At 34.8% G+C, this 13,980-nt stretch overlaps 1 protein-coding gene and 5 long non-coding RNA genes across 12 annotated transcripts; 2 read left to right on the top strand and 4 right to left on the bottom strand.

The window, feature by feature from the left end:
• Nucleotides 1-370: 370 nt before the first annotated feature.
• On the bottom strand, nt 371-1,298 carry LOC147489385 (uncharacterized). The gene is made up of 2 exons (XR_015203161.1): nt 729-1,298; nt 371-641 (listed from the first exon to the last, which is right to left on the bottom strand). It is a non-coding gene; the product is annotated as an uncharacterized LOC147489385 (long non-coding RNA).
• A 139-nt stretch (nt 1,299-1,437) lies between these two features.
• On the top strand, nt 1,438-2,653 carry LOC147489386 (uncharacterized). The gene is made up of 2 exons (XR_015201842.1): nt 1,438-1,863; nt 2,135-2,653. It is a non-coding gene; the product is annotated as an uncharacterized LOC147489386 (long non-coding RNA).
• A 424-nt stretch (nt 2,654-3,077) lies between these two features.
• LOC147489387 (uncharacterized) lies at nt 3,078-4,856 on the bottom strand. The gene is made up of 3 exons (XR_015201844.1): nt 4,722-4,856; nt 4,482-4,619; nt 3,078-3,831 (listed from the first exon to the last, which is right to left on the bottom strand). It is a non-coding gene; the product is annotated as an uncharacterized LOC147489387 (long non-coding RNA).
• A 75-nt stretch (nt 4,857-4,931) lies between these two features.
• Nucleotides 4,932-5,869, bottom strand: LOC147489388 (uncharacterized). The gene is made up of 2 exons (XR_015201843.1): nt 5,724-5,869; nt 4,932-5,452 (listed from the first exon to the last, which is right to left on the bottom strand). It is a non-coding gene; the product is annotated as an uncharacterized LOC147489388 (long non-coding RNA).
• Nucleotides 5,870-6,432: 563 nt separating this feature from the next.
• LOC147489389 (putative purple acid phosphatase 20) lies at nt 6,433-8,817 on the top strand. 6 transcript variants are annotated; one of them, XM_086571780.1, is made up of 6 exons: nt 6,433-6,714; nt 6,794-7,002; nt 7,084-7,147; nt 7,285-7,647; nt 8,313-8,401; nt 8,479-8,817. In XM_086571780.1, exons 4-6 carry the CDS (start codon nt 7,564-7,566, stop codon nt 8,576-8,578), a joined length of 273 nt encoding a protein of 90 aa, XP_086427906.1. In that variant the 5' UTR covers nt 6,433-6,714; nt 6,794-7,002; nt 7,084-7,147; nt 7,285-7,563; the 3' UTR covers nt 8,579-8,817. The 6 variants fall into 6 exon arrangements, with proteins under 6 accessions (XP_086427906.1, XP_086427907.1, XP_086427902.1 ...); XM_086571781.1 differs by having other exon boundaries at nt 6,470-6,714; nt 7,277-7,647; XM_086571776.1 differs by having other exon boundaries at nt 6,523-6,714; nt 7,303-7,647.
• Nucleotides 8,818-9,221: 404 nt separating this feature from the next.
• LOC147489390 (uncharacterized) lies at nt 9,222-10,971 on the bottom strand. Of its 2 annotated transcripts, none has more exons than XR_015201569.1 (3): nt 10,862-10,971; nt 9,797-9,942; nt 9,222-9,712 (listed from the first exon to the last, which is right to left on the bottom strand). It is a non-coding gene; the product is annotated as an uncharacterized LOC147489390 (long non-coding RNA). The 2 variants fall into 2 exon arrangements; XR_015201570.1 differs by lacking the exon at nt 10,862-10,971 and adding an exon at nt 10,049-10,076.
• Between the last annotated feature and the right edge of the window lie 3,009 nt (nt 10,972-13,980).

Genomic DNA, 13,980 nt, shown 5'->3' on the forward strand with positions numbered 1-13,980 from the left:
TTTAGTGAGCAATTCTAAAGGACTTGGTACCAAAGACTCGAGTCATGAATATGCACTAACCCTAAAATGTAGTAGAATATATGATATGAACTATATAAATGATCATATACCTTGCTAGAGTGACGACTTTACTCGACAAGAAGGCCTCATCTTCATACATAGCCAAACAATCTTAAATACCTATGTGTATGATCGCTTAAGAATGGAAACACATAGGCAGAAACAAGACAAGTAAAACCATAGGGATCAAATATGAAGTTATTGTGTCACGGCCTCAATAACTATACTAAAACTATGGTTCATAATGCAATAATTTTTATTCTTATTCGAAACTGCATTCATTCAAAGACATTATATAACTTTTACAAAAAATCACAAACACTATCATTTGCGCATTTTCTGAATTCCATAAAACATGTGAATTCATTTGTGAACTACCAAATGTATCACACTACCTACATCTTAAACCGTAACACATTACAGTAAAACTCATCACAATAACCAAAATACCCTTCATTCACCAAAAACCCTAAACCCTAATCAATTTATCAATACTCCCAAAATATCAATTCAAAAGCCAAAAAATAACTCCTACCCATTTATCCATTCTGATCCAATTCCACATTTCCTCGCCGGGCAACCTAAAAAACACCAAAAACAATCATAACCACATTCCAAAAACAAAACTAAATATAATGAGGGGTTAACATTTTCTTCAAACACATTACCTAATAACTATTCCTTGGGTTTATCAATTGTGGCTGAAGAAGAAGAAGAAGAAAGCTCTTCAGCTTCAACAAGTTAACGAAGACGTTGTTGAAGAAGTCTGACTCTGTTTTCAGTGTTACGAAGTTTTCTCCATCTATAAGTAGTCCATAAAGCAAGTCCACCGTATACGAATATATACGATGCCCATACGTATGGATACGTTCTGCATGCGAAGCTTTGAAAGGCAGTAATGGAGTCAAATCGCGATTTGTGAAGAGTGGGGAAATCGAGTTTTGGCTATACCATAGCGTTGGTTTTTTTTTTGGGATTAAAAACCCGATTTCGGTGGGGTTTGGTCGTTGGTTGAGTGCTGTCAAGAGAGCTCAGGTGGTCGTTAATGGCGTCAAGAGAACTCTCTCTGGAGCGATGGAATTGGGTTTTAGTGAGAATTTCGTGTTTTTCGTTTTTCAGTTTTTGAATTAGTTCGAAATTTTGAAATTTCACAATTTTTATTTCGAACTAGATCTGGTGATCTGATGAACAGATCTGAGAGACCAGAAGAAGTGTGAGATAAGGGTGTCACTATAAGAGTGGCATTTATATATAGACAAACATATATATATATATATATCGGGTTTGTCTAGAGTGCCACTCTTATAGTGACACCCTTATCTCACACTTCTCTTGGTCCGTCAGATCTGTTCTTTAGATTATCAGATCTAATTCACTAAAAAATCGCGAAATTTCAAAATTTCACACTATTTCAAAAAAAAAAAACTGAAACCGAAACCCAATTTTCTCTCTCCTATTACGAAGGTTTTCTCTCTCCTATTTCTATTCTCCAATTTTCCCAAATCCAAACCCAACAATTTTCGGTAAATCAAAAATGGAAAATTGAAACCAACTCAGTTCCATCTTCAAAACAGCCCCTTTACTAGAATCAGTTGCATTTCAACTAGGCCAAAGAGGAAAGCAGGTGTGAAAATCGACAAGTCAGAAACTGAAGAGTTGGTTAAGACTCTTTTAAGGAATTTTAATGATAAGAAACCTTTGGTTAATGTATTGGATAAGTATGTTAAGTTGATTAGAACCGAACATTGTTTTCATTTGTTTGAAGAACTTGGGAAGAGAGATAAGTGGCTTCAATGCCTCGAGGTTTGTTTTGTTTTTTTGTTTTTTGTTTTTTTTTTTTCACATTTTGATTGATATGGGGTTTGTTTATTAGACTATACTAGATTTGACATTTTGATTGAACTTGTGTAAGTACCATTTTTGGTTTAATCATCAAAATCAATAGTAGCTTTGAACTCATGGAAATGTTAGCACAATTTCCATCAATTTCAGTGTTGATGGAATTGCATCCGTCAATTTCAGTGTTGTTTCATGTCAGCACAATTTGATTATGTATGGGTTTTGTGCCTTGCAGGTCTAAGACAATCCCTCGGACAAACTTCGCCGACGCGGCCTCAACCATTTTTGTTCATATACAATGGAAAGCAAGGCAGCAACAAGGCAACAAGTACATGTGTTGTATTTGATTATGTTTGCTTAAGCTGTCAGTGACCGCCTTTTATCACTAAAAGCCTATCCTTTTTTGAATGTACAGTTTACATCAATCCAGCTAGGCTGGTTTAAGTCTCTGAAGGGGTAAGCTAGATTGAATGACTTGGTATGACTTCCAAGTCGTTGAGTACAAGCGAGTGAGTAGAGAGGATTTGCGTCGAGTTAGTTTTGGTAGTGTTGACCGAAGAGGACATTGCAATTGGAAGCTATAGTGGCATTTGGCCTTTTATATGTCGGTGTTTTACTGTGAACATATATATATATACTTATGTTGATTGGCCTTTTATGTTATGTGAAGTATCATCGACAAATTAGAAATGGAGAATTCTATCATTGTATATGCTTCAAAGTATTAAGTAAAAGAAAATTTTCCTTCTGTTGATATTATGGATTTTTTTTTTGCTTTACTAAGATGATTCTTCTGACAGATCAATGGAAAAGACCAGCATTACTTGTAACTGTCTTGGTCCTCCACTTGAGAATGTTGAAGGGGTATTCTCAAATACTGGATGGTATGCAACCGAATGAAACAGTATGAATGTCTGACAAAAGATTCTTCACTGACGTCTATGTACCTCTGTTGTTAGTATTTAGTATTGTTGTTGTTGTAGTAGTTGGAGAGAGTACTCTTTGCAGGCTTGCTGCTATATATATAGTGCATTATTCCTTAAATTTGTCTCTTTTTAGTAAACCTTTGATGTCGGAAACATGGTTTCTGTTGCTTCTAGCTTAGATGGCTGTTTAACTTATATTGATGATGATTATACTACCTACTTACGGGAAGCTTTGTGTTCTGCAAGCCAAGGTAATTAACCTCATCTCTCTCTTACTAGTCTCTAAAGGTCTTAGTACTTGCTAGGACCGATATTTGCAGCATCTGAGTTTCTGAATCAAACGAAACATATAAAATCATTACAATCCTTGGAAATATCAGTTTCATTGGGATCCACGGCCAGGGAGTTCGTGTTCCTGTACGACTCCATGGAAGTGATGATATACCGTTGAGGAACCTCACATTCCGGGATATGTCAGTGGGTACAACGTACAAGAAGAAACATATCTTCCAGTGTGCTTTTGTTCAGGGACGTGTGATTGGGACAATCTTCCCTGCTCCATGTGATAACCTTGATCTTTACAATGAGCAAGAACAGTTGGTTAAGCGTTCAAGTTCCCAGAATATTACTGACATAGATTACGATTTTTAAATGCAACGAAGGATCGTCCGTAAAGGCTTACAAGGCCTGCAATGGAAGATAAGAATGGTGCCAAATGTATTATAGTACTGAGCAAATGGCAGCATCGCCGCATGGAACATTTTGATAGGGTTTGCTTGCACCTTTTGTTTGATCTATTTGCTGTCCTGATTTCTGAATGATCATTTAAAGATCTGCAGTAGCTTCCTGCTTCCTCCAACGATCGCAGCTGGAGACGCTTGTACCTGTATTTAGCAAAGAACTTCATGGTGGATGGATTGCCAGATCGACCAAAAGGCAGGGACAGGGACGGGCACCTGGCTCTGTATCATTCTTTCAAGCCATCAATAGCCTTTGGCACAATCCTCTGTAATAGGAGGCCTTTTTCAGTTTCACAATTTTATTCATTTGAACTTTCTGTTTTATAAATTTTAATCCGGATTAGAAATGCATGCATGTGTGCAAAAAGGTTGTATATATTATTCCACAAATGTATCAAACCATCGCTTATAATTTGAATACACGACACACTCAATTCATTTTCTGCACACCAAGTAATCTGATCATCGTAAGCTTTTATAATTCACATGAAGAGTCACATGTGGCTGAGTGGCTCCACAAGGAGAGGAAACTATCAATGATGGGAAGAAAATGGAGTTAAAATAGGTGGCGTGGGTTAAAGTTTGGAATATCAATTGGCGTGTGTTTTTCAGTTTTGGAGATACTCAAAACCAATTGATGTGTGTTAGTGTTACTCGTTTTCCCGCGTTATCTTCCTTACTTACTTGATGGCTAAAACACTTGTTCTCTCTCTTACTCTCTCTTGCTCTGTTTTCCAGGTACCATTTCCTTTCTTCACTTGTTTACTCTCAATTTTTCTTATTAAATATCTGTCATTGATTCAAATTAAATGCTTAATGGAAAGTTTGTTTCATACTTTATGGTAAAATTCCCTTGTGCAATGTATTCTACCTGCAGTGCTTGTTCTACTTCTATGTTCTATGAAAAATAAATTACCTTCCTTTAGCAGTGTAATGTCCTTTCTTGCATCGCCATTACCTTCCTTTAGCAGTGTTATCATTAAGGAAAGAAAAATTGAATACTGGTGCTACTCCTTTCAATGTCAATGTCTACTTTTTGAAAGATCTCACTGAACTGCAATTTTGATTGGAATGTAGATCAGGAAGTTATGCAAGTACTGAAAAAGAAAAGACACTGGCAATGATAAAGCCAGATGGTTTAAATTACACAGGATACATTAAAAGAGTTATAGATGAGTCTGGTTTTAGCATCCTCAAGGCGACAATGGTTCAGCTTGATGAAAGCAATGCAGCACTCTTTTATGCTGAGCATTCTGAGCGGACCTTCTTTCCTAGCCTTGTCAAATACATTACGAGGTATTAATGATTTTTATTTTTGATCTGTCAGAAGAATCATCTTAGTAAAGCAAAAAAAAAATCCATAATATCAACAGAAGGAAAATTTTCTTTTACTTAATACTTTGAAGCATATACAATGATAGAATTCTCCATTTCTAATTTGTCGATGATACTTCACATAACATAAAAGGCCAATCAACATAAGTATATATATATATATGTTCACAGTAAAACACCGACATATAAAAGGCCAAATGCCACTATAGCTTCCAATTGCAATGTCCTCTTCGGTCAACACTACCAAAACTAACTCGACGCAAATCCTCTCTACTCACTCGCTTGTACTCAACGACTTGGAAGTCATACCAAGTCATTCAATCTAGCTTACCCCTTCAGAGACTTAAACCAGCCTAGCTGGATTGATGTAAACTGTACATTCAAAAAAGGATAGGCTTTTAGTGATAAAAGGCGGTCACTGACAGCTTAAGCAAACATAATCAAATACAACACATGTACTTGTTGCCTTGTTGCTGCCTTGCTTTCCATTGTATATGAACAAAAATGGTTGAGGCCGCGTCGGCGAAGTTTGTCCGAGGGATTGTCTTAGACCTGCAAGGCACAAAACCCATACATAATCAAATTGTGCTGACATGAAACAACACTGAAATTGACGGATGCAATTCCATCAACACTGAAATTGATGGAAATTGTGCTAACATTTCCATGAGTTCAAAGCTACTATTGATTTTGATGATTAAACCAAAAATGGTACTTACACAAGTTCAATCAAAATGTCAAATCTAGTATAGTCTAATAAACAAACCCCATATCAATCAAAATGTGAAAAAAAAAAAAAAAAAAACAAAAAAACAAAACAAACCTCGAGGCATTGAAGCCACTTATCTCTCTTCCCAAGTTCTTCAAACAAATGAAAACAATGTTCGGTTCTAATCAACTTAACATACTTATCCAATACATTAACCAAAGGTTTCTTATCATTAAAATTCCTTAAAAGAGTCTTAACCAACTCTTTCAGTTTTGACTTGTCGATTTTCACACCTGCTTTCCTCTTTGGCCTAGTTGAAATGCAACTGATTCTAGTAAAGGGGCTGTTTTGAAGATGGAACTGAGTTGGTTTCAATTTTCCATTTTTGATTTACCGAAAATTGTTGGGTTTGGATTTGGGAAAATTGGAGAATAGAAATAGGAGAGAGAAAACCTTCGTAATAGGAGAGAGAAAATTGGGTTTCGGTTTCAGTTTTTTTGTTTTTGAAATAGTGTGAAATTTTGAAATTTCGCGATTTTTTAGTGAATTAGATCTGATAATCTAAAGAACAGATCTGACGGACCAAGAGAAGTGTGAGATAAGGGTGTCACTATAAGAGTGGCACTCTAGACAAACCGTATATATATATATATATATATATATCGGTTTGGCTATACTGCCACTCTTATACTGCCACTCTAATCTCACACTTCTCTTCAGCCGTCCGATCTCGCCTCAAGATCTGATGATCTAATTCACTGATAAAACCGATATTTTAAAATTTCGCATTATTTCAAAATAAAAAAAAACGAAAAAATGCGAAATGTTTGATCATCTCTCACGGTCGTCTTCTTCTCCACTCCAGAAATTTTCGAATCTAGAAAAACTGTTTACCAAACAATTAATCAAGTCTTAACAAAAAAAAAAAAAACAATTAATCAATTTTATGATCAACAAGAACATTATTCAGTCTCTGAGAACATTATTCAGTCTGAGAAAGTTTCTCAATTTTCGATCTAAGCTTCTTATAACTAGATCTCTTCGATGAAGCATACGGTTTGACATACAAGAGAAGCTCACCAGGCTCAAAGTCCAATCTCAAGATGTAAGCAATAAAAACCTCAAATCTATTTTATAATATTTATTCATCCTTTTTTATTTTTTTATAATGTTTTCTGGTTTAGGATAACATCTGTAAGTTTGCTAAGAAGAGGTTACCACCATCTCAAATCGGTGTGCTTCTTCGTGATTATCACGGTATCGCTCAGGTCAAAAGTGTTACTCGTATTCGTTCACGTTGCCACCCAAGGAAGACATCGATGCCTTACTTTTGAGTAGGCATAATGGGTTATTCAGAAGAGAACACGTAAAAGAATACTCCTTCAACAATCGGGTAAATCACCTCATCTGAAAATCCTTACTTCAGATTAATTAATTATGTTCTCAAAAGATTTAGCGACTTTTCGTTCTACAGGATAGTTGGAATTCTAATATATCCAAAGAATCTGAAGACCATGGCTGAAACGATATTAGTGCAGGTTCGTGACCCATCTCGCCTAAGTGTGGAATTAGAAAATGCCATTGTAAAATGCATGGAAGTTATACCAACAGTATAAGGAGATGGAAGGATTTCCTAGAAAATCCATACTAAATAATCTTCTTGCTAGTCTTGCAGAAAGCTCACAGTTTGCAGAAAGATCACAGTTTGCAGAAGTTATCAGTGCAGACTGATGTTTTTTTGGGTTGCCAATTCATGCGTGTGACATGAATACTTGCATTTCTTGAAATAAAGCCACTGGTGTACTTGAAATGCTTGTCAGAGTCAGAGTTTGAAATGTGTATTTGAAGGTGATCGACGGTTGCAAACATCGAGTCTGGTGGAGAGTTCACCGTCTCAGGTGCTGATGAGATTATTAAAGCTCTGTGATTTAATTACTGGAAGAAATCTGATGGTATGAAGAAATCCATGGAAGGATTGCTGTACGGGGCTCGTGTTGATGTTGTTTTTGCTGGTCATGTTCATGCATATGAACGCTTTGTAAGTTTCGTAGACAATCTTCCTTCTACTTTTATTTTTGCTGCTCTGCTAATAGGAAAACCAGTAACAATAAGAACAACGACCACAATAACAATAATAGGAAAACAAAATTATCTGAATCTTTTGTACGTAACTCGAGTCACTGAGTCAGTAAGAGGATTGAGGGAACCAGATCAATAATTTACGCCTAGAATTATATAGTTATTTACTGATATGATCCTATATGATTATGTCAATAGTACTCTTATATCTTGAAACAACTTCTATTTGACAATTTTCTATCTTTTGACATTTTTTTTCCTGCCGCAGTGCACCTTTTGACATCATTATACATGTAGAACTTATAAAGGGGTGTACACATACCAGTTAAATCTTAAAATAAAATAAACTTCTTGATCTCATATTACTGAAGTTCTGGGTTAAACCAATATCTTTACTTGTCAACTAGGTTGCCTTGCTGGATTGTTTATTGTCTGATGTTGTTGTGACTATGAAGAGTTCAAACGGGCATAAGACAGTCCTGCTAGAAATCCTATAATAATCCGGTGATGATAAGACTTTATTGACGTTGGTCCAGTTAGCACAAAGTGCAAAGATATTTTGGTTTATTTACATGAGTGCTTTAATTTCTACTGACTAAGTTTTCTCTCAAAATGCAATACCAGGCACGCGTTTACAGTGACAAAGCTGACAGTTGCGGCCCAGTTCATATCACCATTGGTGATGGGGGAAACCGTGAAGGCCTTGCTAGCAAGTAAGTTAATTGTTGATGTTACTATTGCACTTCCTTTTGGGTGAAGAGTAAGTAACTAAGTATATTTGTCTGTGTAGGTATATTGATCCCAAACCAGAAATATCACTTTTTAGGGAAGCAAGTTTCGAGCATGGAAGGTTCAAGGTTGTGAACACTAGTCATGCGCTGTGGGAGTGACATAGGAATGATGATGTTCAGTCCATCGTGGCTGACACTGTTTGGTTAAGAAGCCATGTGTCCGATCCGGCTTGCAAAGTGTAGACTGATCGATTAGTTGTTTCTCTGTTATACAAATATGAACACAAAAAATCCTTGTAGAGGAGAAACCAAGTGTTGTAACTTGTATTTGTAAAATACATTGTCACAGTTACTTTTAAACACATACAATAGTTTAAATGCCAATTTTTTCTCCTACAGCCTCACCTGCTTTCTTTACCTCAATGAATGAATTGGGACTTGGCCTTAGGTGGTGAAGCCACAGTATGGAGATTCAGTAAGAAAAGCAGAACAATGAAAAGAGAGGAGACTAGAATACTTGACAGATATAAGGAGAGGTGTCAATAGATGAGCGAAAAATTGATAGGTAATTTATGTACACGAGATGAAGATAGATTTGTAACAGGACAGCCTGAACTCTGAATGATAGATAACTACTTTAAGGTATATCAATGTAGCAGAAAACGGGTTCTGGTATTATCGAAAAAAAATGCAGCAGAAGACGTAATTGAATTAGAAATTTCCCCAACATTAATTGTTAGGGACAGAGGTTGAAAGGTAATACTACAATTAACAATCAACAGATATTTTGAACAAGTTGCTCTGAATAAGTTGCTGCAAAGCTTTATATTATTGACTGTCATAATCACCTCCTGTGAGGCTGTGATCAAATGGCAAGAAAAGCTTACATGACCAACCTCATAAAGTGTACGTACTCTATTATCATTACATTAGGAGTAGAGATGAGGCAAAACAAAGAATAGAAATATATGTAACGAAGACCATAAATAATCTTGAGACAAACCTACAGATTCATCTGATACAGTGTAGATAGATTCCCTAGAAGAGAAAGAGCTGAACGTAAAAACCTCCAAGTTAGATAAGCAAGAGAGTCATGGATCATTACTTGTCTCTCTAAAAGTTCACTTGAAATTATTGAGAATCTCGAATGAGTAACCACAAATACATCCTTTTACAATTATCCTTGCATGTGATAATATTCTAGTCGGCCATATGTGTCTGAAGGGGAAGAGAAGTTTCAATTTCTTTAGCACCTTCATTCTTCTCTGAGACAATCTTTGACATTCGAAACATCTGGTATGAAAAACATGAACACATAATGTCATAAATATGTTCAATTCTGCAGTTTAGAAAAGGAAAAAAAAAATAGTAACCAACCTTCTGGATAGTGAATTAGATCATCAGCACCTGAGACGGTGAACTCTCCACCAGACTCGATGTTTGCGTGTCTTGAACAGGGCCTTTAGTAGACGAAGACCCAACTACGTCTTCTTCAATATTGATTGATGTCTTTGTCTCCATTTCTATAAATCGAAAAAATTAAAAATATAAATAACTTAAACAGACAAAAATCCCAATGTACATAAACAGTGTAGATAACTTAAACATCAAAACTCTGACAGAGTTCACCGAATATGCTAGTTCAAAACTCTGACAGAGTTCACCGAACTCTGACTGAGTTCAAAACTCTGAAAGAATTCACAACTCTGACAGAGTTCACCGAATATACTAGTTAAAACTCTGACAGAGTTCACCGAATATGCTACTTTGCCGAACTCTGACAGAATTTAAAACTCTGATAGAGTTCATCGAATATGCTACTTAACGAACTTCGGTAATTTAAAACTCGACAGAGTTCTTACAACTCGGAATTACAAGTTCACGAGTTCACGAATATGCTAGTTAAAACTCTGACAGAGTTCACCGAATATGCTATTTCACCGAACTCTGACAGAATTTAAAACTCTGACAGAGTTCACCGAACTTTGACAGAGTTCAAAACTCTAATACTGCCACTCTAATTCCCATTCTGCAATAGAAGAAAAAAAAAAAAACATCAAGCAATGAAAACCTAGTCTTCGGCTGCCTTTTGATATCCAAAACATCAAGCAATGAGTAACAATCACAGTGCTGTAAATACTTCCCAAGTTAATACAAAAACACCATTCTTGTACATAAGAACAACCTTTTAGGTAAAAATGTGACACTGCATATTGATCCCCACAAACATGAATAGCACAAATAATTAAGGAAAATGTCAAATTAAAACTGAACCACAACGTAGAACAAGCACCTCACAAATAGCACGCCATTACAAAAACAGAACCAAGCTAATTAAACAACAAATCCAATATACCAAACGAATTAAAAGTGAAAAATCCCATTTCAAACGAATCCAAGCTAATTAAACAACAAATCAAACGAATTAAAAGTGAAAAATACCTTAATCTAGAAGCACGGTTTGGAGAAAAAGAAGCCGAGAGAGAGAGAGAACTCAATTTCGCGTTTTTGGTGATTTTCGTTTTTTTATATTTTGAAATAACGCGAAATTTTGAAATATCGGTTTTATCAATGAATTAGATCATCAGATCTTGAGGCGAGATCGGACGGCTGAGGAGAAGTGTGAGATTAGAGTGGCAGTATAAGAGTGGCAGTATAGCCAAACCTATATATATATATATATATATATATATATATATATATATATATATATATATATATAGTTTAATTAACATTATATTTTACTATTTCATGGTATTTCTCATAGGATTGCTAAACTAATATTAATGTCACGAAAATAGATATATGCTACCTAGCTAGGCAAATTTGAGGCATGGTGTGTGCAATCACTTGTAACGGAGTAACTGGAAGTACTATTGCAGCCTGTAATCCCTGTATGAAGAAAGAGAGAGGACATATGTTATAAAAACACGTTAACAAACTCAAAATCGTTAGGACATTTATATATTTTAGATTAATTAGGTTAATTTTTTGTAGATATGATTTTCTAATTATTCTAAATATTGTCACAAATAATAAAAAATCTCTAAAATTACCAAATATAGTATAAAAATTTGTGAAAATGAATAGTCCACAACTAACCAAAATTCTTAATTTGTTGACTACATTCGATGGGGTTACAAGTTTCAGATTTGAATAATTTTTTGTGACAATATTTAAAGTAGTTAGAAGATTATATGTGTAAAAAATTAGTCGAATCTAAAACTTAAACATAATGTAACAACCATGAGTTTGTATGTGTGTTTTCGTAATATATGTCCCTAGAACCCCTCCCCCATCAAGAAATCAGAGAAATAATATATTAAGGCTGAGTCCAATGGCTCCCTATCCCCATAAAATGAGAGTCGTCAAAACCGGTTTCTATCTGTAATTTACTCTGTACTCTATATATAGAGAGTAATATTGAGATACATAGTAGATATTGCATAAGTTTTTTTTTTTTTTTTGTTAAGAATAAACCTTTATTATACCAAACGTAATTTACATAACCCTAATACATCATAAAGGACTTGCATATTTACAACCATTGGGGGATCATGCCACCACACCGACGAGAACGGCGGAAGGAAAGAAAGATCTCGAAATGTCCGGATGAAAATGTATTTTTATTAAAGTTGTTTTTTGAAATGTACCATTTGCTTCGATAAACCTTGAGTGCACTTCATGGAATTTGCAGAAAGCACTAACTTAAAATAGTAATTGAGCTTGATTTTGACAATCAATGATTTCATCCTTTAAAACTTTATAAAGTTGTTTCAATCCAATTCCATATTGCTTCTTGAGTCCATAAACCGACAAATTGACATTGGCCGGGTTAAGAAAATTGGAATTTTAATGAAACGAACCCGGCAAAGATCCCTAATTTGCAGACTGATTAAATAGAAGTGAATAGCTTTAATGTGATTTGGTGGAAACCATTTAATATATACAAGCATTTGTTCTTTATGCTTTTGCAATGTGTTCAATCAATGGATGTAAGTGGAAAAACCTTGAAACCTTGTTTCATTTCTCGATCCAAATTTTTCAAATATGCCTTCGTCCTTATATATTTCAATAAACATAAAAGGTCCTTAAAACTACCAACATTCATACTACAAAATGCCACACCAAATCTCTAAAACAAAAGAAAACATGATTTAAAGTTTGAGGAAAAATCACACAAAGTGCAACGGGATAAACTTGAAAATGATGAGATGCCAAAAAACCGACATGCAAGCATTGCCATATAAAAATCTTTGTTTGAAATACTTTATAAACCTCGCAAAAAAAATTATTATCCCGACCAATGTAATCAATGGATGCAACATCGCGGAACCGCGTATCCATATCAAAGTATCATTTGGTTTAAAAAAACAATTTTTCAACATATTCTGGTGCCAAAATTCATTTAATATATACAAGTGTCCATGTTTGTTTAAACGAAAAGGAGTTACCAAGTGGCTTGCAAAACAAAAATGAATCCATTTTTCCTCCCCGTTAAAAAGTACCATTAACCAAATATATATGAATGTTTTTATAATATATATATTTGATAATGGATGATCCCATCCTAGTAACTCTTTGATGAACCATTATTCTTTGACATACATGCTACCCCTCCATTGGTTTTCATAAAAGAAATCTTCGGATTTCCATTCGATCCGAGGTAAAATTGTACAAGCATATAGTAGGCAAAGTGAAGATAAAACTGAAAAAAGTCGGCCACCTTTTTCGCTTTCCAACCCTCAGCTTTGAGGATAAAACCTTTGAACTCTAATTTTTGTTAAAATGGTACTTAACCAAGGATGGCATTCAAGAAGTAAACAAACCTTCCCCAATTTTGATGAATTATTTGATGTATAATAGTTCACTGAAACTTGAAAAAAATTTGTTCAAATGAGGTTCAAAACTACACTTATATAAAACATACATTTGAGAAACCATCATGAATCCGCCCAATTTCAAAAGCCCTTTCTCTTTCAGTTTCAAGAAATTCATAGTAATTTCAACATATAAAATTTGGACATGATTTAGTCCTTAGATGGAAAAATGCCATTTTTGAGTAAAATCAATAAGAAACATTGAACAACAAAATAGTATCTTGTTAATCCATCCATGGAAAGTTTAAAGCTAGCATGAAAAAACCCATTAGGAAATATAAATTTTGAGCAAAATTTTCCACTTTCTTTGGTTTTGACTGGTACAAAATTATATGCCAAATATCAATTTCAATTGCCATAAAAAATCTTTGTTTTGATCATTGGTTTCTTTTCATATACACGCATTCATTAAAACCATTCACCAAGTTTTTTTTTCAGCATGATTCTCCCATCCCCACTACCTTAAACATTGGTATATAAATTTTCCAACCGTGGTTTATGACTTTATGCCAAAAGTCAAATAAAAAAAAAAAAAAAATCGATCTAAACTCATTCAAATTGGATTTATTCTCTCGGTCTCTCCCCACAACAACGACTCTTGGGATTCCCCAACAATTATGCGTCACTACACCATAACGATGCAAGGAATTGGATTTCTTCTTGACCTCAACTCAAGAACAC

Source organism: Coptis chinensis, chromosome 7 (genome assembly GCF_015680905.1).
Source record: "Coptis chinensis isolate HL-2020 chromosome 7, ASM1568090v1, whole genome shotgun sequence".
In the NCBI taxonomy this organism is placed as follows: domain Eukaryota; kingdom Viridiplantae; phylum Streptophyta; class Magnoliopsida; order Ranunculales; family Ranunculaceae; genus Coptis; species Coptis chinensis.